General features: G+C 41.4%; 1 protein-coding gene across 2 annotated transcripts in view; it reads left to right on the plus strand.

Moving 5' to 3' along the window:
* The window catches only part of FANCB (FA complementation group B), a 110,222-nt gene that overhangs the window by 55,017 nt on the left and 29,193 nt on the right, over positions 1–26,012 (plus strand). The window contains exons 4-6 of one of the 2 annotated variants that reach the window (XM_073616947.1): positions 2,027–2,113; positions 17,772–17,900; positions 22,018–22,181. In XM_073616947.1, coding sequence (XP_073473048.1) covers positions 2,027–2,113; positions 17,772–17,900; positions 22,018–22,181 — 380 coding nt within the window. The remainder of the gene's footprint in view (positions 1–2,026; positions 2,114–17,771; positions 17,901–22,017; positions 22,182–26,012) is intronic. The other variant, XM_073616948.1, reaches the window with a different exon arrangement.

Below are 26,012 nucleotides of genomic sequence, written 5' to 3' on the forward strand. Positions count from 1 at the left end.
TTGTCATTGCCTCCCTACATCAGGGAGATGTTTTGGCTTCTGTGGAGATCAAGGACGTACTACATGTCATCTTCTTTCAAGAATACATACAATTCTTACACTTAGCCATGTGGTCCTTGCACTAGCAGTTTAAAGTCGTTGTCAAGTTTAGTCCAGGGCACAGTTTAGGTCTGAGAGTTCCTTCCACAGGAGAAAATTGACACTCTGGTCTCTGATTTGAACTCTTTAGTCCAAGAGCCTTCCAACTCCCTGCTTATGCATGTTTAATGGTAGCCTCTTGTATCTGATGGTAAACTCTTTTGAAACAGTTCATTGGCCCAGTTTCACTCCAACCTCTACATTGCAACTTTGTTGTCTGAGAAAAGTTAAAATGGCTAGAGTAAGTCAAGTATTTTGCCACCTGTGTCCCATAGGAGAGACATCCCATCTCTTCCTGCCCCATAGCTAAAACAGAAAGTGAGAGCAAATCCCTCCACAGTGAGAGACTCCTGGGGTGTCACATAGGTCACCAGAACAAGTGCCCCCATTGAAATATTTCCCATCTATTACTGTTCTGGTGTCAACAGAATTTGAGATTTTACCATTTGATGATAACAGGAAACAGGACAAATAGAGTGGGTGAATCTCCCTAACAGGGCACAGACATCAATAAAAATTGACAGGTGTTCTAATCCTTCTCCATTTTATTTAAAACTAATTACATTTTAATACTGTCTGTAGACAGATTGATTTGTCTATCTCAAGGACAAGGTTGTCCCTGGCCTAGTGAATAGGTAGTCTGGCTATGGAGTGAAGAAAGTATTTCCTTCCCATCTTTTGGAGAATTCTTATAATGGATTCTGGCCTGTTGGGTTGGGGAGGAGACCTAGGCTCCTTGTTGGTGCAGGGGACTCGGTCTTCAGAGGAGTCTTGTCTTTTGATTAGCATCCTGGAACATCGGATGATGATGGCTGTCTGTACAGCTTTGGACCATCCTTCTGGAGGGCTATCTGATCTGGATACAGTCAAACAATGCTAGGTTAGTGTCTGAACTGGTGGATTTACCCTACAAGAGACCAGTTCTGGTTTTGCTTAAGAACAAGGGGGTTTTGAGGCCTATGACCTCCTCCTTGCTTAAGGTAATTTCTACCTTTACCTCAACCTGGAATATTGCTCCATCCATCCTTCTGTTCAGCCCCAGTTCACCAAATTTTGTCCATTGTCTGGATGAGGTTTGGGTTGTAAGAGTCTGTCTTTCAACCATTGCTTCTTTCAGGAAGACTAATTTCACTTATTGTAATTCTGGATACAATCCTGTAAGGGTGCACCGACTTCTTCTTCTCTAGATGGCTTAAGCATATCATCTTCCAAGCATATGGTCTCGAGGATCAGCTTCCAGCCCCCCCTCTCAAGGCGCACTTTGCTAGATCTATAAGTGCTTCCTGAGCTTTTTCAGCATCAAGCTACTGTTTCCCAGGTTTGCAGGGCTGCTACATGGTCTCCTGTTCATACATTCTCTAAGTTCTGCTAAGTGGATGTTACAGCCTCATTTGATGTCATCTTTGGGTATAAAGTTTTTTTTTTTTGAGTCAACATGAAGTCAACAGTTCATTGTCACTTTTATGGGCTTGTCAGTGTTTGTTTGCTGTGTGGCCCACCCCTAAATTGGACTGCTTGTGTATGTCCTGAAGGCTAAAGACTTCCTGTGTCCCTCAATGAATGAGAAAAAAAAAAGGATTTTTGTACTCCTCCTAAAATCCTTTTCTTGAAGTCCGTTAAGAAACACAGGACCCACCCCTATGTGTTTATGATCATGTTCTTGGTACTGCTTTGCTACAAAATAGAAGCATGCTAGCATTTGAAGGGGTTATTCTGGGCTGGTCCACAGTTTTTTTTATTTTGTTAGCCAATGTTCAGTTCCTCTGTAGGCAGTAGCATAACCCAAACCTTATAGACTTCCTGTGTCCTTCAATGGACTGCAAAAAATAAAAATAAAATCATTTTGGTGAGTTCAAAAATCATATATTTTTTTTTAAACTTATTTCAGGTTGATGCCAAAGATGAAAAAATCACTGAAAGTCAATATCATGAAAATCATCTTCTAATGGTACAGACACTTGAAGCAAGATTACAGGTAAGATCATAAGTTCATGTTTTGTTTTTAAAATGTGCAAACATGTGCAAGAACACTTTGTTCCATATATTTATATTATTTGTATGGTTTGGCACTTAATACTTTTTTGAAATGTCACTTGGGTAGGTTTTTAAGAAACACATTCTTACATACACAGTTGTTCTCCTGTTGAGTTTAAAGTGATTGTAAAGTCTTGTTTTTTTCCTATAAAAAAAACAAACATGTTATACTTACTTGCTCTGTTGCAGTGGATTTGCACAGAGCAGCCCGGATCATAGTATAGTTACATAGTAGGTGAGGTTGAAAAAAGACACAAGTCCATCAAGTCCAACCTATGTGTGTATGTTGTGGTCGTTCAAGTGCTTATCTAATAGTTTTTTTAAACTATCGATGCCTCCTGCTGAGACCACAGCCTGTGGAAGGGAATTCCACATCCTTGCCGCTCTTACAGTAAAGAACCCTCTACGTAGTTTAATGTTAAACCCCTTTTCTTCTAATTTTAATGAGTGTCCACGTGTCTTGTTAAAGCCCCTTCCAAGAAAAAGTTTTATCCCTATTGTGGGGTCACCAGTATAGTATTTGTATATTGAAATCATATCCCCTTTCCTTGTCAAAAGAAGTTTATTGAGTATACAATATTATAAAGATACATAAAGTAAGTTTACAAGGATCTATAAAGTAAGCTCATTGTTTTACAGTAGGGTTTATATAGGTAAATATCATGAAATTTCAAATATTAAACATTGGGTTCACGTAAACCTAAATTAAAGATATATATCATTTCCTTAGTTACTTTTGTAGGTATTTAAATGATTTATACCTACTATACATATTGTTTACAAGTAGAGTGTATATAGGTCAAATAAATTCTGATAATGAGCTTTAATCGTAAGGTGGAGAAAAGGAAAGAGAAAGAAGAAAAAGGGTTGAAAGGTAGAGGTATGGTCCACAAGGTTGTCCCGCTCGTCAGTTTATTATTTTTTTAGTTCTCTTTGAAGCCTTAGAATGGGTGTCTCTGTAAGTCATTTAATCTGTTACCATGGCAACAGGACAGAGTCATTGAAGTTTGACAGGAACTGTTGTTTTATCCAAGGATGCCAAAGTTTTTCAAATTTTGGAATTTGATTTTGATCGATGGCAACCATCTTAGCATGGGACATTGTATTATTCATTCTGTGAATTGTTTCTGCTAGTACCAATGTAGGAGATTTCCATGCCTTGGCCACTGTTTGTTTTGCAGCCGTTATTAGTTGGATCATAAGTTTGAATTGAGAGAGTGTTAACCATTCCGGTTTTAGATTAAGTAAAGTTAAATATGGATCTGGTTGTATTATTTTTTTAAATATTTTAGATGCAATCACGAAGACTTCCTTCCAGAAGGTTTGGATTACTGGGCACGTCCACCATATGTGTAAATATGTGCCTATTTCTGGGCATCCTCGAAAACAAAGAGCTGAGGTATTAGGTGAATATTTTGCCACTCTAGCGGGTACAAGGTACCAACGAGTTAGGACTTTATAATTTGTCTCCAGTGCTAAGATGTTGGGTGAAGATGACTTAGATGTGAGCCATATGTTAGACCAGTCCGTTTCTTCTAAAGTTCGTCCCAGGTCCTCCTCCCACCTCTGAACGTAAGAGGGTCTATTAAGATTTGCTACTCCATATAATTGATTATAAAGTGATGAAATTGTACCTTTAGCAAATGGATCTTTTGTACAGATTGATTCAAAAATGGATAATTGGGATAATGGTGTATCCCCCTTTAGGAATGGTGTATAGAAATTTTTGATTTGGAGATATCTAAATATCTCAGAGTTTGGTAGATCATATTTTTCTCTAAGCGATGGGAATGAAAGGAATGATTTAGATGCTATGAAGTCATTTAGTGTCTGAATGCCTGATGTTGTCCAAGCTTTAAAAGAATTTGGGTAGATCCATGCCGGATAAAAGGCCGGATTTCTGATAAAAGAAAGGAGAGGATTGTGTGGAGATTGTAACTGATATTTGGTTTTTAGTTTATCCCAGAGAGATAAGAAGTGTTTAGTTATGGGATTATGAATTTTAAAGCGGTCTTTAGGATCAAGCCATAATAAATTTGATATTAATAGAGGGTCATTTTCTGAAGCCTCTATAAATACCCATAATGGGATTTCCTGTTTTGCATGGTATTTGGACAGACTGGCCAAATGTGCTGCTCTGTAGTAGTTAGTAAAATTAGGGTATCCTAGGCCTCCTTTATTTTTGGGAAGATGTAGTGTGTGTATAGGTATACGTGGTTTAGAAGAGCCCCATATAAACGAAGTTGCTCTTTTTTGTACTATTCTCAAAAAATAGGAAGGAATTGGAATAGGGAGGACTCTGAATAGATAAAGCAATTTGGGTAGAATAGTCATTTTGATTGCATTAATCTTCCCTATCCAGGATAAAGGAAGTTGCGACCATTGTTTTATTAGATTTGTGATCTGTCTTAATACAGGAGGATAATTGGTTGACAATAAGTCAGAATGAGATGCTGTTAAATGAATTCCAAGATATGGGATTGATTTTTCTGCCCATGTGAATGGGAGTGCAGCCCTAGCCGGGATCAATTCCATGTTTGTGAGTGAAATATTAAGCACTAGGCATTTCTTAGGATTAATCATAAGGCCGGATAGGGCTGCAAATCCATCAAGAGCTGGTATTAAGTTAGGACCAGAGACCTGTGGTGATGATAGAAAAAGTAATATATCGTCTGCAAATATACATAATTTGTGTGTAATACCTCCTACTTCAATGCCAGTTATAGTTTGGTTTGTTCTGATGTATTGGGCCATGGGTTCGAGTATAAGGGCAAATAATAAGGGAGATAATGGGCAACCCTGTCGGGTACCTCTTTCGATATTAAAGGCTTCAGATTTGTATCCAGCATATTTTATATAGGCTTTGGGTTTATTATATAATGCTTTGATCCATGTTAAAAAGTGGGGTCCAAAACCCCATTTTTGTAATGAATATTGCATATATTGCCAGGATACTGTGTCAAATGCCCTCTTAATATCGAGAGATAGAAAACATAAAGGGATTTTCCGTTTTTTAGCAATATGTGCCAATAACACTGCCCTGCGTATATTATCGCCTGCCTGTCTATTTGGCATGAAGCCTACTTGATCTCTATGTATTAATTTTCCTATAATGCTATTGAGGCGTTTTGCTATTATTTTTGCTAATAATTTAATATCGAAGTTTAACAGAGAGATAGGCCAATAATTCACACAGGAAGTATCATCAGAAAGGGGTTTTGGGATCATACAAACAATTGCCATTAGTGTTTCTTGCCGAAAAGAATGTCCATCTAGAAGTTTGTTAAAAGTTTCAGTGAGAATGGGAGAGAGTATTTCTGAGAATGTTTTATAGTATAAAGCCGAGTAGCCGTCTGGGCCTGGTCTTTTGTTAAGTTTTAGGTCTTTTATGGCGTTAGCAACTTCATCTATAGTTATAGGCTCATCCAAACTGCTTTTTTGATTCTGAGATAACTCAGGTAAGGTTATTTTTGAGAAGAAGGATTCAGCCTCTGTAGGATTAAATTCATTGTTTGTCTTGTATAAAGTTGCGAGATGTGAGTGAAATTTATGGGCTATTTTAACTGGATTACAAGTGTAAACATTTTTTGATAATTTCAAACGTATTGGTTTGAAAGATTTGTTAGTTGAATTTAATGCCCGAGCCAAATATGTACCTGGTTTGTTTGTATTCATGTAGAAATTGTGTTTGGAGCGTTTGAGGGATTTATCAACTGACTCAGTGAGAAATAGATCGTATTCCAATCTAGATTTTTCCAGATGAGATTTTGTACTCTGAGATGGATTATCTTGAAATGATATGTAGGCTGCATTAAAATTGAGTTCTAGTTTTTTTGCTAGATTTTTGCGTTCCTGTTTAAATAGTGCCATTTGTCTTTGTATTGTACCACGCAAGACAGGCTTATGAGCTTCCCACAGTGTTATTGGGGAGATGTCTGTTGTATTATTAATTGATATGTATTCCTTTAAAGCTTGTTCAATGGCCATCTGATGTAGTGGGTGTTTGAGCATTATGTCCGGTAAGTACCACGTTGGGTCATGCGCTTTTGGTATGGCTGAGGCTATAGTAGTGTATACTGCATTATGGTCAGACCACGGAATCGGAATTATATCTGATGCAATAATTTCTGGTATCATTCCTATTGTTAGAAAAATATGATCTATTCTGGTGAAGGTTTGATGAGGGTGCGAGAAATAAGTGAATTTCTTTTTCATTGGGTTACTTTCTCTCCACGAATCTACCAGATTGTATTTGGAAAGAAGTTGAGAAAAAGGTAATCTAGAGGTTATTTTGGATGGTGTAAAAGGTGATTTATCTAGAAATGGGAGGAGGACCTGGTTCGAATCCCCACACATTATCACTGTTCCTATTTTGTGTGTATTAATCACTTGTAATATATGTGAGAGGAATGGTGTAGGTTGTTTGTTAGGAGCGTAGTAGGAAATCACCGTGATTGCTGTATCCATTATATAACCCATGAGTATCAGGTATCTACCTTCTGGGTCTTTAATTTCTGATGATAAGGTGAATGGTGTGGATCGGTGAAATGCAATTAGAGTTCCCCTTTGCTTGGTACAGGCAGAAGCCGTGTAAATTTGTTGATAAAAAGGAGAAATATATTTTGGAGTAGAATCTTTGGTGAAGTGTGTTTCTTGGAGGCATACTATGTGAGCCTTCTTGTTATGGAAAGTACGGAAGGCTTTGGTCCTTTTTTGAGGGACATTTATTCCCTGAACATTCAGGGAAAGTATATTCAGTGGTGCCATGGCAACAGATCAAATAGTTTTGACTTACTTTTTGTTCTGCAGAGCTGACTGCGCAGATCAACCTGTGTGGACTGAAGAGATGAATAGATAGAAAAGAAACCAGTGAATTCTGGAGTAAAGAGTAAACAAAAAACATATGAGATTAGATGATACATTGTATAAATTATTTTTTGCAAGTAATCACAATTTACCCGTGAAAGAGAATAAATATCTCTCTCAGGGGAATAAGTGCCTTCGTCACACTCCCACATAATATGGTTGGGAGAATGAGGAGGGCTAATGGGGGTACACGGATCTTCCGCTTACAGGAGAGAAGTGCTATGTCAAAAGACATCAAAATGATGTTTCATTAATTGGAGTGCAGAATATAGTTTTTGTTGAAATTATTTATTCCAGGGTGGTTGTATATGGTTAGTCTTGCCCTAGGCTAAATAATTCAGTTAGAAAGGTACTGTTAATAACTTTGGTATTGATGAAGATAGTTTGAATTATTTTGGGATTTTAACCCTTTTAGAGTAAACAATTACATATTTTATTCATATGTAACTGTTTAGATATGTTAACTCATAAAATTGAGGTTGTATTGCTTCAGATTAGAATAAACAAAAACATAATTCTAGGAACTAGTTAGGTAATAATATATTTGTTTTAAGAAAAGAAAGAAAAAGCTTCCATTACTTCTGGGTTATTGAACATATTTGTCTTAAAAAGTAATAAATCTATTGTTATTACCTGATAATATATAACTGAACAAGAATTTCCTTATTTCACTTATATATTCTAAGGCTATATGAATCAGAAGTAATAAGAAATATAACTGGAATGTAACATGATCCCACACAGTGTGTGACTATCAGAATGCAGTTACATTCAGTTATAAATATAGTTTTTTTATAGAGAACCATCTCTTAGTATAATAAATGAAGAGATATCAAGAATTAGGATGTCAGTCCATTGAATCTTCTTGGTCCATGGATGATGTGGCATAACGGCCTCTTTTGTGAGAATGATGCTTCCCATTTTGTTCTGAAATTTTCTGGGTGCTGCCTGAAGGTGAAGATGATGCCATTCTTCTGCGTGTGGGAGTGTTGCTGCTTGTGGGTTCTGTCAGATTTAATTTTAAAAGGGTTTGTTGTAGTTCATCTGCTGATCTGCTTCTGTAAATTGTACCTTGGTAGTTAAATCTGACTGAAAAGGGGAAGCCCCATTGATACATAATGTTGTGGCGTTGCAGTTCCATTAGTTGGGGTTTCATGGATCGTCTTTTAGTAATAGTAAGTTGGGATAGGTCAGCAAAAATTTGATAATTGTGTCCTTGAAAATTAAGTTCCTTTTTTTTCTCTTGCAGCAATTAGTATTTGTTCTTTTGTTCTGTAATAATGAAATTTTGTGATTATATCACGTGGGGGTCCATCTTTCTTTTTGGCTGTGAGGGCTCTGTGTACTCTGTCCAGTTCTAAACGTTCAATAGGGAAATCTGGCTTTAGTTCTTTTAATAGAGCAGTAATAGTAGATTGCAGGTCTGTCACAGTTTCAGGTATTCCCCTTATGCGCAAGTTTGAACGTCTGGCTCTATTTTCGTAATCTTCGAGCTTAGTTTGAAGTATTAAATTCTCTTTTTTTAATTGTTCCAATTCTGTTATATTTTCTTGGGTTGTAATTTCAATTTCATCCATTTTTATTTCTAAGGCTGCGGTGCGGTTTCCCAGCTCTCTTATTTCTTTGGTTAGGCTTTTTGTTATTTGGTCTGAGGTTTGTTTTAAAGCCTTATGAAGCATCTTTTCAAATTGTAATAATATTATTGGGGATGCTGAGGAGTCTTGTGGAGAAGTTTGTGAGAGGATTTGTTCTGTATCTGACTCAAATGGAGAGTCTTGCTGTGACATTTTCTGTCTGTGAGAGCGCCCTGATGCTGTATCTTGTGAGGTTACTGGAGCTGCTTCAGCTGCAGTGAGTGCCTGTGAGCTCTTTGTGAGGTGATTTTTATTTCTGCCACGGTTTCCTCATCATATCCCCTTTCAAGCGTCTCTTCTCCAGAGAGAATAAGTTCAATGCTCGCAACCTTTCTTTATAACTAATATCCTCCAGACCCTTTAATAGCTTTGTTGCCCTTCTTTGTGCTCGCTCCATTTCCAGTACATCCACTACCCACCTCTGACCATTCCGAGTATTCCCCATTTATCACCACCCTCTGAACTCTCGATTGTAGCCAGGTTTCAATCCATGTATTCACCCTTCGGTCCAGGCCAACGGACCTTATTTTGTACAGTAAACGTTTATAAAGAACTGTGTGAAATGCTTTTGCAAAATCCAGATACACCAAGTCTATGGGCCTTCCTTTATCTAGATGGCAACTCACCTCCTCATACAATGTTAATAGATTGGTTTGGCAAGAACGATTCTTCATGAATTCATGCTGATTACTGATAATGATACAGTTTTCATTACTAAAATCTTGTATATAGTCCCTTATCATCCCCAAGAGCTTGCATACTATTGATGTTAGGCTAACTGGTCTGTAAATCCCAGGGATGTATTTTGGGCCCTTTTAAATATTGGTGCTACATTGGCTTTTCTCCAGTCTGCTTGTACCATTCCAGTCAGTAGACTGTCAGTAAAAATTAGGAACAATGGTCTGGCAATTACTTGACTGAGTTCCCTAAGTACCCTCAGGTGCAAGCCATCCGGTCCCGGTGATTTATTAATGTTAAGTTTCCCAAGTCTAATTCTAATTCTGTCCTCTATTAGCCATGAGGGTGCTTCCTGTGATGGGTCACGAGGAGAAACACTGCAGGTTTGATTACTGAAGCCCCCCGATTCCCTCATGAAGACTGAGGAGAAACAATAAATTCAATACCTTCGCCATCTCCCCATCGTTTGTAACCAGATATCCTTCCTCATTCTTTATGGGGCCAATATGGTCTGTCATAGGTTACATAGTTACATAGTTACATAGTAGGTGAGGTTGAAAAAAGACACAAGTCCATCAAGTCCAACCTATGTGTGTGATTATGTGTCAGTATTACATTACATATCCCTGTATATTGCGGTCATTCAGGTGATTATCTAATAGTTTCTTGAAGCTATCAATGCTCCCCGCTGAGACCACCGCCTGTGGAAGGGAATTCCACATCCTTGCCGCTCTTACAGTAAAGAACCCTCTACGTAGTTTAAGGTTAAACCTCTTTTCTTCTAATTGTAATGAGTGGCCACGAGTCTTATTAAACTCTCTTCTGCGAAAAAGTTTTATCCCTATTGTGGGGTCACCAGTACAGTATTTGTAAATTGAAATCATATCCCCTCTCAAGCGTCTCTTCTCCAGAGAGAATAAGTTCAGTGCTCGCAACCTTTCCTCATAACTAAGATCCTCCAGACCCTTTATTAGCTTTGTTGCCCTTCTTTGTACTCACTCCATTTCCAGTACGTCCCTCCTGAGGACTGGTGCCCAGAACTGGACAGCATACTCCAGGTGCGGGCGGACCAGAGTCTTGTAGAGTGGGAGAATTATCGTTTTATCTCTGCAGTTGATCCCCCTTTTAATGCATGCCAATATTCTGTTTGCTTTATTAGCAGCAGCTTGGCATTGCATGCCATTGCTGAGCCTATCATCCACTAGGACCCCCAGGTCCTTTTCCATCCTAGATTCCCCCAGAGGTTCTCCCCCCAGTGTATAGATTGCATTCATATTTTTGCCACCCAAATGCATTATTTTACATTTTTCTACATTGAATCTCATTTGCCATGTAGTCGCCCACCCCATTAATTTGTTCAGGTCTTTTTGCAAGATTTCCACATCCTGCGGAGAAGTTATTGCCCTGCTTAGCTTAGTATCGTCTGCAAATACAGAGATTGAACTGTTTATCCCATCCTCCAGGTCGTTTGTGAACAAATTAAATAGGATTGGTCCCAGCACAGAACCCTGGGGAACCCCACTACCCACCCCTGACCATTCTGAGTATTCCCCATTTATCACCACCCTCTGAACACGCCCTTGTAGCCAGTTTTCAATCCATGTACTCACCCTATGGTCCATGCCAACGCACCTTATTTTGTACAGTAAACGTTTATGGGGAACTGTGTCAAATGCTTTTGCAAAATCCAGATACACCACGTCTACGGGCCTTCCTTTATCTAGATGGCAACTCACCTCCTCATAGAAGGTTAATAGATTGGTTTGGCAAGAACGATTCTTCATGAATCCATGCTGATTACTGCTAATGATATCATTCTTATTACTAAAATCTTGTATATAGTCCCTTGTCATCCCCTCCAAGAGTTTACATACTATTGATGTTAGGCTAACTGGTCTGTAATTCCCAGGGATGTTTTTTGGGCCCTTTTTAAATATTGGTGCTACATTGGCTTTTCTCCAATCAGCTGGTACCATTCCAGTCAATAGACTGTCTGTAAAAATTAGGAACAACGGTCTGGCAATCACCTGACTGAGTTCCCTAAGTACCCTCGGATGCAAGCCATCTGGTCCCGGTGATTTATTAATGTTAAGTTTCTCAAGTCTAATTTTAATTCCGTCCTCTGTTAACCATGTAGGTGCTTCCTGTGTTGTGTCATGAGGATAAACACTGCAGTTTTGGTTACTGAAGCCCCCCGATTCACTCGTGAAGACTGAGGAGAAGAATAAATTCAATACCTTTGCCATCTCCCCATCCTTTGTAACCAGATGTCCTTCCTCATTCTTTATGGGGCCAATATGGTCTGTCCTCCCTTTTTTACTGTTTACATACTTAAAGAATTTCTTGGGATTTTTTTTGCTCTCCTCCGCTATGTGTCTTTCATGTTCTATCTTAGCCATCCTAATTGCACCCTTACATTTCTTATTGCATTCTTTATAAATTCTGAATGCTGTGGATGATCCCTCAACCTTGTATTTTTTGAAGGCCTTCTCCTTTGCTTTTATATGCATTTTTACATTGGAGTTAAGCCATCCAGGATGTTTGTTCGCTCTTTTAAATTTATTACCCAATGGGATACATTAGCTAATGCCCTTATTTAATATGCTCTTAAAGCAAACCCATCTCTCCTCCGTATTCTTTGTTCCTAATATTTTATCCCAATTTATGCCTTTTAGCAAGGTTTGTAGTTTAGGGAAGTTGGCTCTTTTGAAATTCAGTGTCTTTGTGTTCCCTTCATGTCTCCTATTTGTGTGATTTATACTGAAACTAATTGACCTGTGATCGCTGTTACCTAAATTGCCCCGTATTTCCACATCTGTTATCAGGTCTGTATTGTTGGTAATCAGTAGATCTAGTAATGTTTTATTTCTAGTTGGTGCGTCTACCATCTGACCCATAAAATTGTCCTGCAAGACACTAAGGAACTGGCGAGCCTTAAATGAATGCGCGGTTCCCTCCGCCCAGTCTATGTCTGGATAATTAAAATCCCCCATTATGATAACACTTCCCATCCTTGCTGCTAATCCAATTTGTGATAGGAGATCCGTCTCCACTTCCCCCCCCAGGTTAGGGGGCCTATAGCATACTCCCAGTATTATTTTCCCCTTAGCTTCATCCCTTTGGAGCTCTACCCATAAAGATTCCACCTCCTCCCTAGCCCCCTCAGTGATGTCATCTCTCACATTCACTTGTACATTATTCTTGATATATAGGCATACCCCTCCCCCTTTTTTACCCTCTCTATCCTTGCGGTATAGGGTATACCCTTGAATGTTTGCCAGCCAATCATGAGAGCTGCTAAACCAGGTCTCTGAAATTCCCACAAAATCCGAATCCTCCTTGTACAACAGTATCTCTAGTTCACCCATCTTGTCCGCCAGGCTCCTGGCATTGGTGAACATGCCACATAGTTTAGACCGGTCGCATATTGTCCTCGTATTGGGTGTTTCAAGATTGCAACTTGGACTTGCTACTATACTCACCTTGTGTTTTTGTGCTTTGGTTAACCTACCACTAATGCCCCCAATACTACCCTCTGGAATATCTTCCGCGCTGGCTATCACTGTCTCTGGACCTTCCCCCCCATCACCTAGTTTAAAAACCCCTCTAACTTTTTGGCCATCTTCATTCCCAGCAGATCTGCACCCTCCTCATTTAGGTGCAGTCCGTCCCTTCTATAGTACCGGTTACCGACTGAGAAGTCGGCCCAGTCCTCCAGGAACCCAGGGTGTCCTTCCTTTTTTACTGTTTACATACTTAATGAATTTCTTGGGATTTTTTTTGCTCTCCTCCGCTATGTGTCTTTCGTGTTCTATCTTAGCCGTCCTAATTGCACCCTTACATTTCTTGTTGCATTCTTTATAAAGTCTGAATGCTGATGAGGATCCCTCAAACTTGTATTTTTTGAAGGCCTTCTCTTTTGCTTTTATATGCATTTTTACATTGGAGTTAAGCCATCCAGGACTTTTGTTCACGCTTTTAAATTTATTACCCAACTCAATGGGATGCAATGGATGATGCCCTTATTTGATATGCTCTTAAAGCAAACCCATCTCTCCTCTGTGTTCTTTGTTCCTAAGATTTAATCCCAATGTATGCCTTGTAGCAAGGTTTGTAGTTTAGGGAAGTTGGCTCTGTTAAAATTGTGTCTTTGTATTGCCCTTATGTTTCCTATTTGTGTGTTTTATACTGAAGCCAATTGACCTGTAATCGCTGTTTCCTAAATTGCCCTGTACATCCGTGTTCAGGTCTGTATTGTTGGTAATCAGTAGATCGAGTAATGCTTTATTTCTAGTTGGTGTGTCTACCATCTAACCCATGAAATTGTCCTGCAAGACATTTAGGAACTGGCAAGCCTTAGACGAATGTGTGGTTCCCCTGCCCAGTCTGTCCGGATAAATAAAATCCCCATTATGATAACACTTCCCATCCTTGCTGCTAATGCAAATTGTGATAGGAGGTCCGTTTCCCCCTCCTCCCTCAGGTTAGGGGGCCTATAGCATACTCCTAGTATTACTTTCCTCTTAGCTTCATCCCTTTGGAGCTCTACCCATAAGGATTCCACCTCCTCCCTAGCTCCCTAATTAGCTATTACTAATGCCCCCAATACTACCCTTTGGACTATGTTCCATGCTGACTATCTCTACCTCTGGACCCCCCCCCCCCCCCCCGTCGCCTTGTTTAAAAACCCCTCTAAATTTTTGGCCATCTTTACTCCCAGCAGATCTGCACCTTCCTCATTTAAGTGCAGTCCGTCTCTTCTATAGTACTGGTGACCAACTGAGAAGTCGGCCCAGTCCTCCAGGAACCCAAATCCCTCCTTATTACACCAGCTTCTCAGCCACTTGTTTACTTCCCTAATCTCCCTCTGCCTTTCTGGTGTGGCTCGAGGTACCAGTAGTATTCCTGAGAATACTACCTTGGAGGTCCTTTTCCTCAATTTAGCTCCCAAGTCCCTAAAATCGTTCTTTTGGACACTCCATCTGCCCCTGACTTTGTCGTTGGTGCCAACGTGCACCATGACAGCCGGGTCTTCCCCAGCCCCTCCCAGTAATCTGTCCACCAGATCCATGATGTGCCAAACCCGAGCACCCGGTAGAAAGCATAATAATAATAAAAATTGAGTCCCCTACTACCAGAATCTGTCTTTCCTTTACCTTCGCTTCCCCCCCCCACTCTCACTGGAGGAGTTCTTCTCCTGGCAGCTAGGAGAGTCCCTCAGCCCCAGCAGTGCTGGTCCCTGACTGGTTTCACCAATGTCACTCAATGGAGCGTACTTATTGGGATGCTCCAGCCCTGGATCAGCCTCCCTGGCACTTCCCCCTCTACCCTTCCTGTCACCCATCTACTCTTTAATGGTGCCTACACCTCTTTGTCTTCACCTGCCTCTGTGCTGGCCCCTGCCGGCACCTGCCGGGTACGTTCCTGGCTCTCCAATGTGCTTTCATTTTGCACAGCAGTATTCTCCCTCAATCAGATAATCAAGGAATGCATACATGCCGCAAGATGTACACCAAGTCGCATCTTCACACCCGCCGGGCATCGTACCTAACAATTTAATGAGGATTGAGGATTATACCCTGTCCATATTATCTAACAATTAGCTTCCTGACATTAATACTCAACAAGACAATACACAGGTACTTGCAGATCATGTGCACCCGCGGACCCACGTGCACTCACACTACACAGGTACCCACAATACACAGGTACTAACGATCCCCACCACTACTCAGACAACACTCAGGTACTCCCGACACTCGGGTACACACAACACTAATGTACACACAATACACAGGTACTCACAATACACAGGTACACACAATACACAGGTACTCACAATAAACGGGTACATACAACACTCAGGTACTCACTATACCCAGGTACTTGCAATACCCAGGTACTTGCAATACCCAGGTACTTGCAATACCCAGGTACTTGCAATACCCAGGTACTCGCAATACCCAGGTACTCGCAATACCCAGGTACTCGCAATACCCAGGTACTCTCAAAACACAAGTACTTACTATACACACACAATACTCATGTACTCACAATACTCAACAAAAAACGTTACTCCACAATACCCAACGTCCACACTAGACACAGTCATTTTTTTTTTTTTTTTATTTTAACTGGTTATGACTGCTCTGCTCAATTCCCTATGCAATACGACACTTGCAGGGCTTGTCAGTGCCTACGGTCTCCCCCCGGGGCAGCCTGCCTATTACTGTTCCCATCACTCCCCTGTCTGCCTGTCACTCTCCCCTTGCGGTCCGCGGCACACTTACCTGCCGATTCTCTCGGTCACAAGGGGAGGGGGGTTATATCCAGTCTGCACCCGCCGCAGCTTCCCCCGGATCCTCCTCTTTTCGGGTCCCTCTTCTGTGATCCTGGCCCCACCCTCCTGTTGCGTTCCCCCACAGCAAGCAGCTTGCTATGGGGTGCCCCGAGCCGAGTCACAGCTACCTGTGTCCATTCAGACATGAAGCCCTGCCCCCTCTTTCTCTCCTGATTGGCTAGGTGACTTTGATTGACAGCAGTGGGAGCCAATGGCGCCACTGCTGTTTCTCAGCTAATCAGCAGGGAGAATCCCAGACAGCTGAGACATTCATGGACATCACTGGACAGAGAGGGACCTCAGGGAAGTTGTTAGTGGGCCTGAGGGGGCTGCTACACACAGAAGGTTTTTTATCCTAATGCATAGATTGCATTAAGATAATAAACCTTCTAACTTTACAATCCCTTTAAGGTAATTCCAACCACTTTTGTATGTGTACCGATAACACATGGGAACCAACAACATTTGAAAGAAGAAGAGGAAAGAAAGTGAGGTATGCAAAGCAGATATGTTACAGGAAGAAATACGGTAAAGGTGGACTTGAACTTTAAATTGTGGCTATTTACATAGTATTGCTTTATTTTTTTGGCCTTTTTCTTCTTTTTCTGTAGCCTATTTGAGCAATATTTTCTTCAGATAATATGTAACTTCTTTGTTTATTGTGAACGGAGCAAGGCTTGTGTTGTTGTATGACATATATGGGGAGATTTACTAAAACCAGTACATACAGAATCTGGTGAAGCTATGCATAGTAACCAATCAGCTTCTAACTTCAGCTTGTTCAATTAACCACTGAAGCTCCAGAAGGTTTTATCCCCTTCATGACCAGGGCATTTTTTTTACTATTCAGCACTACGCTACTTTAATTGGCAATTGCGCGGTCATGTAATACTGTACGCAAATTACATTTTTATCAATTTTTTACACAAATCAAGCTTTTGGTGTTATTTGATCACCACTGTTTTTCATTGTTTGCGATATAGTAAATGAAAAAAAGACTAAACGTTCAATATATCCAATAAATCCAATAAAATCAAATTTTGTCATGAGTTTAGGCCAAAATTTATTCTGCTACATATATTTGGTGAAAACAAATCCCAATAAGTGTATATTATTTAGTCTATAAAAAAGTTATAGCATACCTACATTGTAAAGTGCTGCGCAAACTGTTGGCGCTCTATAAATCCTGTATTATAATAATAATAACAATACACAAAATATGGTGTATATATTTGAAAACTGATCAGTCATTTCTTGAGACCCTTAAAATGTCAGGAGCATACAAATACCCCCCAACTTACCCCTTTTTTGGAAAGTAGAGAGTCTGAGGCATTTAGTAAGGGACATGGCAAGTTTTTTGAAATTGTAATTTGTTTGTCACAGTTTTTTGTAAAATGAAGAAATTAAATAAATATAAAATGATACTACTCGGGGGGGGGGGGGGGGGGGGGGGGATGGGTGATCAGGGATTTTTTAACACTTTGATTGCTGGTGCAATGAAGAACATTGAACCAGCAATGCTTTCAACTGTCATGAATGGGTTAAGTACATAACAGCTGTGAATACTAGTGATCTGTGATTGGCTACAGCTAATCTGTCAGCACCAGAATACAGAGTGTAAACCTGGGAGACTGACATTGAGGACTTGGCATTGATCTGTAAGAGTTGGTTCACACTGAGGCAGCACCACTTGCAGCGCGACTGCCTCAGGCGACCTGCACGCGACAGCAGCGGCGACTTGCAAAACGACTTCTATATAGAAGTCAATGCAAGTCGCCTCCAGTCGCCCCCAAAGTAGTACAGGAACCTTTTACTAAGTCGGAGTGACTTGCATCGATCCTATTAGAACGGTTCCATTGTACAGAACGGGGTGCGACTTGTCAGGCGGCTAAGTCGCCTGACAAGTCGTCCCAGTGTAAACCGGCTCTTATGGTTCTAGAAGCTGATTGGTTACTATACACAGCTGTGCCACACTCTGTGTGCACCAGTTTTAGTCTATCCTATATTGTCTTGCAGATATGGTGCTCTGTAAATTTCAATATTGTGCCTCTTACGATTTCTCCTAACTTCTGTGCCTTTAGGCTGGATTACTATCTCTTGAGGAAATGGAAAACCACCTTCAGGTTCAGGATAGAGTGCTCCAGTCATCATGTGAGGCATTAATAAACATGTCCCTGGGCAAGGAGACAACAGTACGCTCTGCAGAAGAGGTAAAGTAATAATTACTAGACACGTAAAGCGTATATCAACGCAAAATAAAAAAAAGTGCAGTAAATATCAATACATGCCAATTTCTCATTCTTTGTCATCTTAAAGACCCTGCAATTTAAAAAAAAAAAAAAAACTGTTGCTTTTCTCAGCAAATCCAGAGCTGTCCTGTGTCCTCCACACACTTGCTACATTATCTCACAGTCCTTCCAGTTCTTATCTTGGACTACAGAATAATTAGTCTTAAAGTTGTGGAAATCCGAGAATAGGCATGATTGGGTAGTTTAGCAAAAGACACTGGGCAGGGTTGACAGCACTCAGTCCACAAAAAAAGCTGTGTGCATTTCTGGCAGGTATTTTTGCACTTATTAAACAGATATTACAAAATTCTTCCAGTGATATTTAAAACAGACCAAAAGCTAGCAAATATGAGAAGGTCATGCTTAGGGTTTACATAAACTTTCAATTTAAATCTGAACTCCAGACAAAAAAAAACTTGTTAATTGTTCATTTTTGTCTAGGGGAGAAATGAAGGGAAATTTACTTACTTGATCTTCTGATCCTGCCCGCACAAGACCAGTCCCTGCAGCTTCTTACCCCCTGCAGTCTGTTCTTGATGATCCAGCCCAGAGCAGACTCCATAGACCTGCTCTGGATGTGAGGACGCCAGGAACAGTTCACTTATGGAACGTGGAGGTGTGCTGTTTGCCGGTGGATTGGAGGATTGGGTGAGTGTCAGGCTTTATCCTCTGCTCTAGGCAAAACAAGCACTTAAAGGGGTTGTAAACCCCTATGTTTTTTCACCTTAATGCATCCTATGCATTTTTTATCGCCATTTTGTGTGATACAGCACTGCAACGATTTAACTGACAATTGCGTGGTGGTGCGACATTGTACCCAAACAAAATTGATGTCCTTTTTCCCCACAAATATGTCAATGGTCCCAAAAAAGTATCAGATCTTTCCGCCGCAATGTTGCAGTCACGTTAAAAATTGCTGATCACCATCGTTACTAGTAGAAAAAAAAAAAATAATAAAAATGCCATAAATCTATCCCCTATTTTGTAGACATTATAACTTTTGCACAAACCAATCAATATACGCTTATTGAGATTTTTTTTCTTACCAAAAATATGTAGAATACATATCGGCCTAAACTGATTAGGAAATGTTATATTTTTTTTTCTGGACATTTATTATGTGCAACGCTGTACCCAAATAAAATGTATGTCCTTTTTTCCCCACAAATAGAGCTTTCTTTTGGTGCTATTTGATCAACTTTGCGTTTTTTATTTTTTGCACTATAAACAAAAAAAGAGCGACAATTTTGAAAAAAAACACCATCTTTTGTACTTTTTGCTATAATGAATATATGTATTCTTCTACATATTTTTGGTAAAAAAAAATCTCAATAAGCATATATTGATTGGTTTGTGCAAAAGTTATAGCGTCTACAAAAATTTTTTTTACTAGTAATGGCGGTGATCAGCGATTTTTATCATGACTGCGACACTGCGGAGGATAGATCGGATACTTTTGACACTTTTTTGGGACCATTGACATTTATACAGCGATCAGAGCCAAAAATAGCCACTGATTACTGTATAAATGTCTAGGTGTGTTCTAACTGTGGGGGGGGGGGGGGGGGCTGACTAGGGGAGACCGATCGGTGTTCCTACTTATTCCTACTTAGTAGGAACACACGATCTGTCTCCTCTCCCCTGAAAGAACTGGGATTTTTGTGTTTACACACACAGATCGTGGTTCTCGCTCTGTCACGAGCGATCATGGGTGCCCGGCGGTCATCGCGCCCCCCGAGCACGCACATCAGCTCCGGGGACACACACGCCTGCTAAAGCACCTTAAAGAGCCGACATACAGCTTCGTCGGCTCGTGCAGGGGAGCCAACCTGCTGCAGTATTACTGCGGCATCAGGTCGGGAAGTGGTTAAAGATCCTTTGATGGCCGGCGGGCGAGATCACAGGCATGAGAGCCAGCACGGGGATTTCTATGTGTAAACACACAAATCCCTGTTCTGTCAGGGGAGAGGAGACATATCGTGTGTTCCTAGTAAGTAGGAACAGCAATATGTCTCCTCCCCCAGTCAGTCACATCTCCATACAATTAGCAACACTAACTAGGGAACACATTTAACCCCTTGATGGCCCCCTAGTGTTAACCCTTTCCCTACCAGTGACATTTACACAGTAATCAGTGCATTTTTATAGCACTGATCGCTGTATGAATGTCAGTGGTTCCAAAAATGTGTCAAAAGTGTCCGATATGTCCGCCAAAATGTCGCAGTACTGCTAAAAATCGCAGATCACCGCCATTACTAGTAAAAGAAAAAAAATAATAATAAAAATGCCATAAATCTTTCCCATAATTTGCAGACGCTATAACTTTTGCACAAATCAATCAATATGCGCTTATTGCGATTTTTTTTTTTTTTTACCAAAAATATGTAGAATATACAGTTGTGCTCATAAATTTGCAATGCAATTACTTTAATGGCTCGCAGGAAATAGCAACGCGTGATGCTGTCGTCCAAAAGATGCTCATGTTCCTTTTTAAGCGACAAGCGTCACCCGTTCAATTGCAGTGCAACTTACTGCATGACAATCGCAGAAAAATCGTGGCGCAATTTGGGTGCCATTAGAAGTAATAGCATCACAAACGCGGCCCGTGTTTTTCAGGCATTTGAAGTTGCGGCCCACGATCATGTGTGGGTGCAGACTATAGTAGTAATAGTAATAAGTGGCATTGAAGTGACTGTAAACCTCAGTCATGGAATCTGAGCAAAGCATATATTTCTGTAGTGTTTTTGTATCTCTCCCCAAAGCTCTAAGTGTCATTTCTCTCCGGTTCTTCATTCCTCTGTTATCAGCATGAGTCTCTTCTGAGAAGTTTTCCTGACACATGAGATAAATTTGTGGGGGGGGGGGCTCAGAACAAAGCTTGTTTATTCAGAACACAATTCTTCTGCTTTGTGAAGGGGGGTGTGTTGCTTTCCTCCAATCAGCTCTCACACACTATAACTGCAGTCTCTCCGCTCCCTCTTCTGTGTTTCTGACAGATGAAGGAAGATTTTGCACAGATCTGCCCTTTTGAAGGGGTGTAGGGAGGAGAAGACTGCAGATAAACAAGTAAAACCTATGTAGGAGGATTTGTTTTATCTCTGTGTATCACGTAAAGCTGTTCAATTCACTGGGTATATGTGAGGGTTTACAACCACTTTAAATCCAAAAATGTAATATATTGCAGCTTACCATTCATTAGATGTGATGGTTGCATTAGTTTTCTTTTCTTTTGGCTTTTTCCCCTCTGTTTTCACCCGGTGATCTGGCCAGGAACACACTTTCTGTATTAGAAGTGCCCCCACTCTGGATGGAGGAGCTCAAGGGGCACCATTGCACAGCAGCATTCAGTCTGGGGGGAGAGAAGTATTAGATGTACTAGCAGATTTAGATACACCAACAATTTCAAGCCAAACTGTAGCTCATATTTTATAATCCGTTACAGCAAACAGTTTTGTTCCTGGGATAAAGGTTTTACATAAATAAAAGCTGACAATTGTAGGCACCCCTGTCAGTAGTAAATGGTTTGTCTCAACCCTGTAACTGATACATCTCTAGGACGGCTTATTTGTTTGAAAAACAACAGATTTAGAGCCCATTCACACAGGGACGACTTGTCAGGCGACCTAGTCGCCTGACAAGTCGCCTCCCGTTCTGTGCTATGGAACCATTCTAAGGGGAGCGACGCAAGTCGCTCCGACTTAGAAAAAGGTTCCTGTACAACTTCGGGGGCGACTTGCATAGACTTCTATACAGAAGTCGTTTTGCAAGTCGCCCGGGCAGTCGTTTGCAGGTCGCCTCGCTGAGGTGACCTGCAAGTCGTGTTGCCCCTGTGTGAATGGGGTCTTACTGACTGGTGAAAATAAAGGAAAGGAAGCCTAAAAAATAAAACTAATGCAGCCATCACATCTAAGAATTGGTAGGCTGCAGTATAATAAAATGTTCGCTTTTGCAGTTTAATACCGCTTTAATTTTGGTAGAAATCCAAAGTCAGTTTGAACCTACACAGAAAATCCTTTGTTTTATGCTTTCTCCTTTTAAGGAAAATTTGGTTTCCCTGTGGAATGATACAGAAAAGAGCAATTACCCTTCTGCTGGAAAGCATTTTTCTTCTGTAGATCCAGAAAAGGTGGTTGAGAAAGTTTGGCATCGAGTGATTGATGACTTTCTGGTGATTGGTGTAAAAGTGAAAGATTGTACCGACTTGTAAGTAATCTTGCCAAAGTATTAGTGCATCTTTTCGGTAAAGGTATTGTTAACCACTTGCTGCCCGGGCCTTTTTCTGACAAGTTAAAATTTTTATTTTTTGCTAGACAATTACTAGGGTTGCACCGATACTGAGTATTTGCACAAGTATGGGTACCAAGACCTGAAACCGATACTTTCAGGCTCGGCTCTTTGAGCTGTCAGTGGGTCTCCCCAGTGTTAAAGAAGTCCGGTAATTGGAGCTGTCCAAAAAAAAAAAAAAGCAGCCGGCAATGTTTATTAACAACATTGCTCAGCACTGAAACGCTAAAATAAAAAGAAACATTGTTCTTTTTGTATCTTTCTGTTTCTTCATCTGCAGATCAAAGGGATGAACAAATGTTCCTCTGTTTAACCCCTTTATAACCCTTAATTTACTTTAATCAGCCTTAATAAACTCCCTATTCTCCATTTAATTATTATTTTCCTGCTTTTTTTTTCACGTCTATTTTATAAACGATAAACAATTAAAACTTTTTTTTTTCGTTTGCTTTGTTAGTGAATATTTTACACATATATATTAACATATATTTACACATTTGACATTGAAAAAGCGCTAAATAAAATGCTTTGTACCATTGCCGACAGCTGAAGTTAAAACAAAACAGTTGCGGTAGGTATCAGTAATCGGTATCGGCGAGTACTAAAAAAAAAGTATCGGTACTCGTATTCGTTGTAAAAAAAAATGGTATCGGTGCATCCCTAAAAATTACTTAGAACCCCCAAACATTATATATATTTTTTTAGCAGAGACCCTAGAGTATAAAGTTTTTTGCGCAACATTTTTTCAAATGCAATTTTTTTAGAAAAAAAAGGAAAATTTATTATCAAATACTTACCGTAATTTTCCTTTCCTGATGGACTCCATGGCAGCCTACGTGTGGGTTAACCCCGCCTCCTCTCCAATGCTATAGGACCCCATTCCCATAAATGAGTGCTCACCACTAGCTACTGCGTTCCGTAACTAGCCTACTCGTTGACCAATGGGTGGGAACTCCGTCTGCCATGGAGTCCATCAGGAAAGGAAAATTACGGTAAGTATTTGATAATAAATTTTCCTTTTTCCTGACAGACTCCATGGCAGCCTACGTGTGGGAAATAACTAGCCAACCACACGGGTGGGTATGCATGATCAAAACATAAATTTTAATTTGTCCTATCGGTCGATAGGATTTGTAACCCAAAGTTTACAGAGGATAGAGAGGCAGGCTCTATACAATAATGCAACATGAAGGTATTAATAGAAGCCCATGAAGCTGCCTTGCAGATGGTATCTGGAGCCACATGTCGAGCCGCTGCCCACGAGGCTGCCATTCCTCTGGTGGAATGGGCTGTCACCGCCTTTGGAGGAGCCAAGCCCTTAGCCCTATATGCCTGTTGTATGGTCTGTACGATCCAGGACGCGATAGTCCTGGTTGAGGCTTTCTTCCCTATATTGCTGCCTGAGTGAAGCACGAAGAGATGACTAGAACGTCTAAAGGGAGAAGTAACTTTGAGATATTCTTTAATAGCTTCGCCAACATCTAGAGGGTGATTCTCAGTGGACCCTGGGGTCCTAAATGTAGGTAAAACGATCTCTTGATTGACGTGGAATACTGAAGACACTTTTGGGTTGGAACCCAGCATAGGAATTAGGACTACCCGGTCCGGGAAAAACGTTAGGAAGGGTTCTTCGTGACCAAGTGATGCAATTTCAGAGACCCTTTTGGCTGAGGTAATGGCCACTAAGAAGGCCACCTTTGCTGAAAAGACCTTGATAGGGAGCGGGGAGGGCCCCGAAGTACTGAGTCCAGAGATCGAGTCAAGGACTAATGGAAGGTCCCATTTGGGGAACCTAGGCTTTCTCTGGGGCTTGAGTCTCGATGCGCCTCGGAAAAATTGTCTAACCAGAGGATGAACTGCCCATGAAGTGCCGGAGAAGGCCGAAAGTGCCGAAACTTGGACTCTCAGAGAGCTGACAGATAGATGTAAATCTAGGCCCGTTTGGAGGAAACTGAGAACGTCCTGGACTTCTGGATGTCTAAAAGACTTGCCCTGAGGAGAGCAGAACTCCACGAATTTGGACCAGATCCTTCCATAGACTTTATTTGTACTGGATCTTCTCGAGCTCATGAGAGTGGATATTACTTCTGAGGCACAACCTAGGGATTCCAGCCTCTCCCTCTCAGGAACCAGACCATCAGTCTCAGCACCGCAGGACAAGGGTGCAGGACTGACCCTTGAGAAAGAAGGTCCGGTCTGAGAGGGAGAGGCACTGGGTCTCGACAGCTGAGCTGGACCAGGAGAGGGAACCAGGGCCTGTTCGGCCAGTAGGGAGCTATTGTCACCACTTCCACTGGCTCCGCTCGGAGCCTCTGCAGGAATCTCAGCATAACTGGCAGTGGCGGAAAGGCGTATGCCCGCTTGAACCTCCACTGATCCGTCAAGGCATCTGTCCCGATGGCTTGACTGCAGAGCCCCCGGGTGTAGAACTTCTTCAGCTTGCGATTGCAGGGGGAAGCAAACAGATCTACTTCGGGATCGGTCTTTAGTGACAAGATCCACCTGAACGTCTCTATGTGGAGAGACCACTCGTTGTTGTCCAACTCGGTCCGTGACAGGAAATCTGCTTGAGTGTTTTGGACGCCTGGGACAAAGACTGCCGAGATGTTGGCAAGGTATTTCTGCGCCCACGATAGGATGGGCTCGACTTCCCGAAGGAGTGTGGGACTCCGAGTACCCCCTTGCCTCTTCACATATGATACTGCGGTGGTGTTGTCCATTCACAACAGCACTGACTCCCCCATCAGGAGATGAGAGAAGAACTGTAGGGCACACCAGGCCGCACGAAGTTCCAAGACATTCGACCCTGGGTTGGGGAGACATGTTTCCCACTTGCCTTGGGCCAGGTTCGACCCACAAAGGGCTCCCCAACCGGTACCGCTGGCATCGGTCGTGACCGTCACCCAGGAGATGGGAGCGATGGAGTGGCAAGTCAGGAGGTTCTTGCGCTGAAGCCACCAGAAGAGGCTGTTTCTCATTGTAGATGTTATGCGGATGACCTGATTCTTGTCCCGTGACTTCCATTGCCGTAGGAGGCCTGACTGGAAGGGACGCAATCTCCATAAGGCCCATTTGACCATGGGAGTCGTAGAAACCATCGTGCCAACGACTTTCAGGCACTGAGAGGCTTTCATTTGCCGTGCATGTAGAGCCCGGGAGACTCTGTCTCGAACTGTAGGAATTTTCTGTAGTGGAAGGGAGATAGTGTTTGCCACTGTATCGAACTGGGCTCCCAGATATATTAGACGCTGAGTTGGGCTCAGTTGACTCTTTTCTATGTTTAGGAGCCACCCGAAGTTGGACAGAGTGGAGATTACTTGATCCCGGTGGACCAGCAACTGCTCCCTGCTCTGGGACAGCACCAGCAGGTCGTCCAGGTAGTGGTAAAGACGTACCCCTTTGGATCTTATTAGTGCCACCGTAGCTAGGAGGACCTTTGAAAAGACCCGGGGGGGACGTTGTCAGCCCGAAGGGGAGGCAAATAAATTGAAGATGATCTGACCCAATGTGAAAGCGGAGGCATTTGTGAAATTCTTTTTCCACTGGAACGTGGAAATAAGCGTCCTTCAGGTCGATTGATATCATCCAGTCGCCTGGTTGTATGGCTCTCTGAATGGTCACCAAGGTTTCCATCTTGAACCTTCCATTCTCTATGAATCCGTTGAGATATGTGAGGTCTATGACTGGGCGCCAAGAGCCCCCCTTTTTTTGAACTAGGAAGAGAGGGGAGTATATCCCCTGAAACCATTC

This window comes from Aquarana catesbeiana, linkage group LG02 (genome assembly GCF_042186555.1).
Source record: "Aquarana catesbeiana isolate 2022-GZ linkage group LG02, ASM4218655v1, whole genome shotgun sequence".
Taxonomy (NCBI): domain Eukaryota; kingdom Metazoa; phylum Chordata; class Amphibia; order Anura; family Ranidae; genus Aquarana; species Aquarana catesbeiana.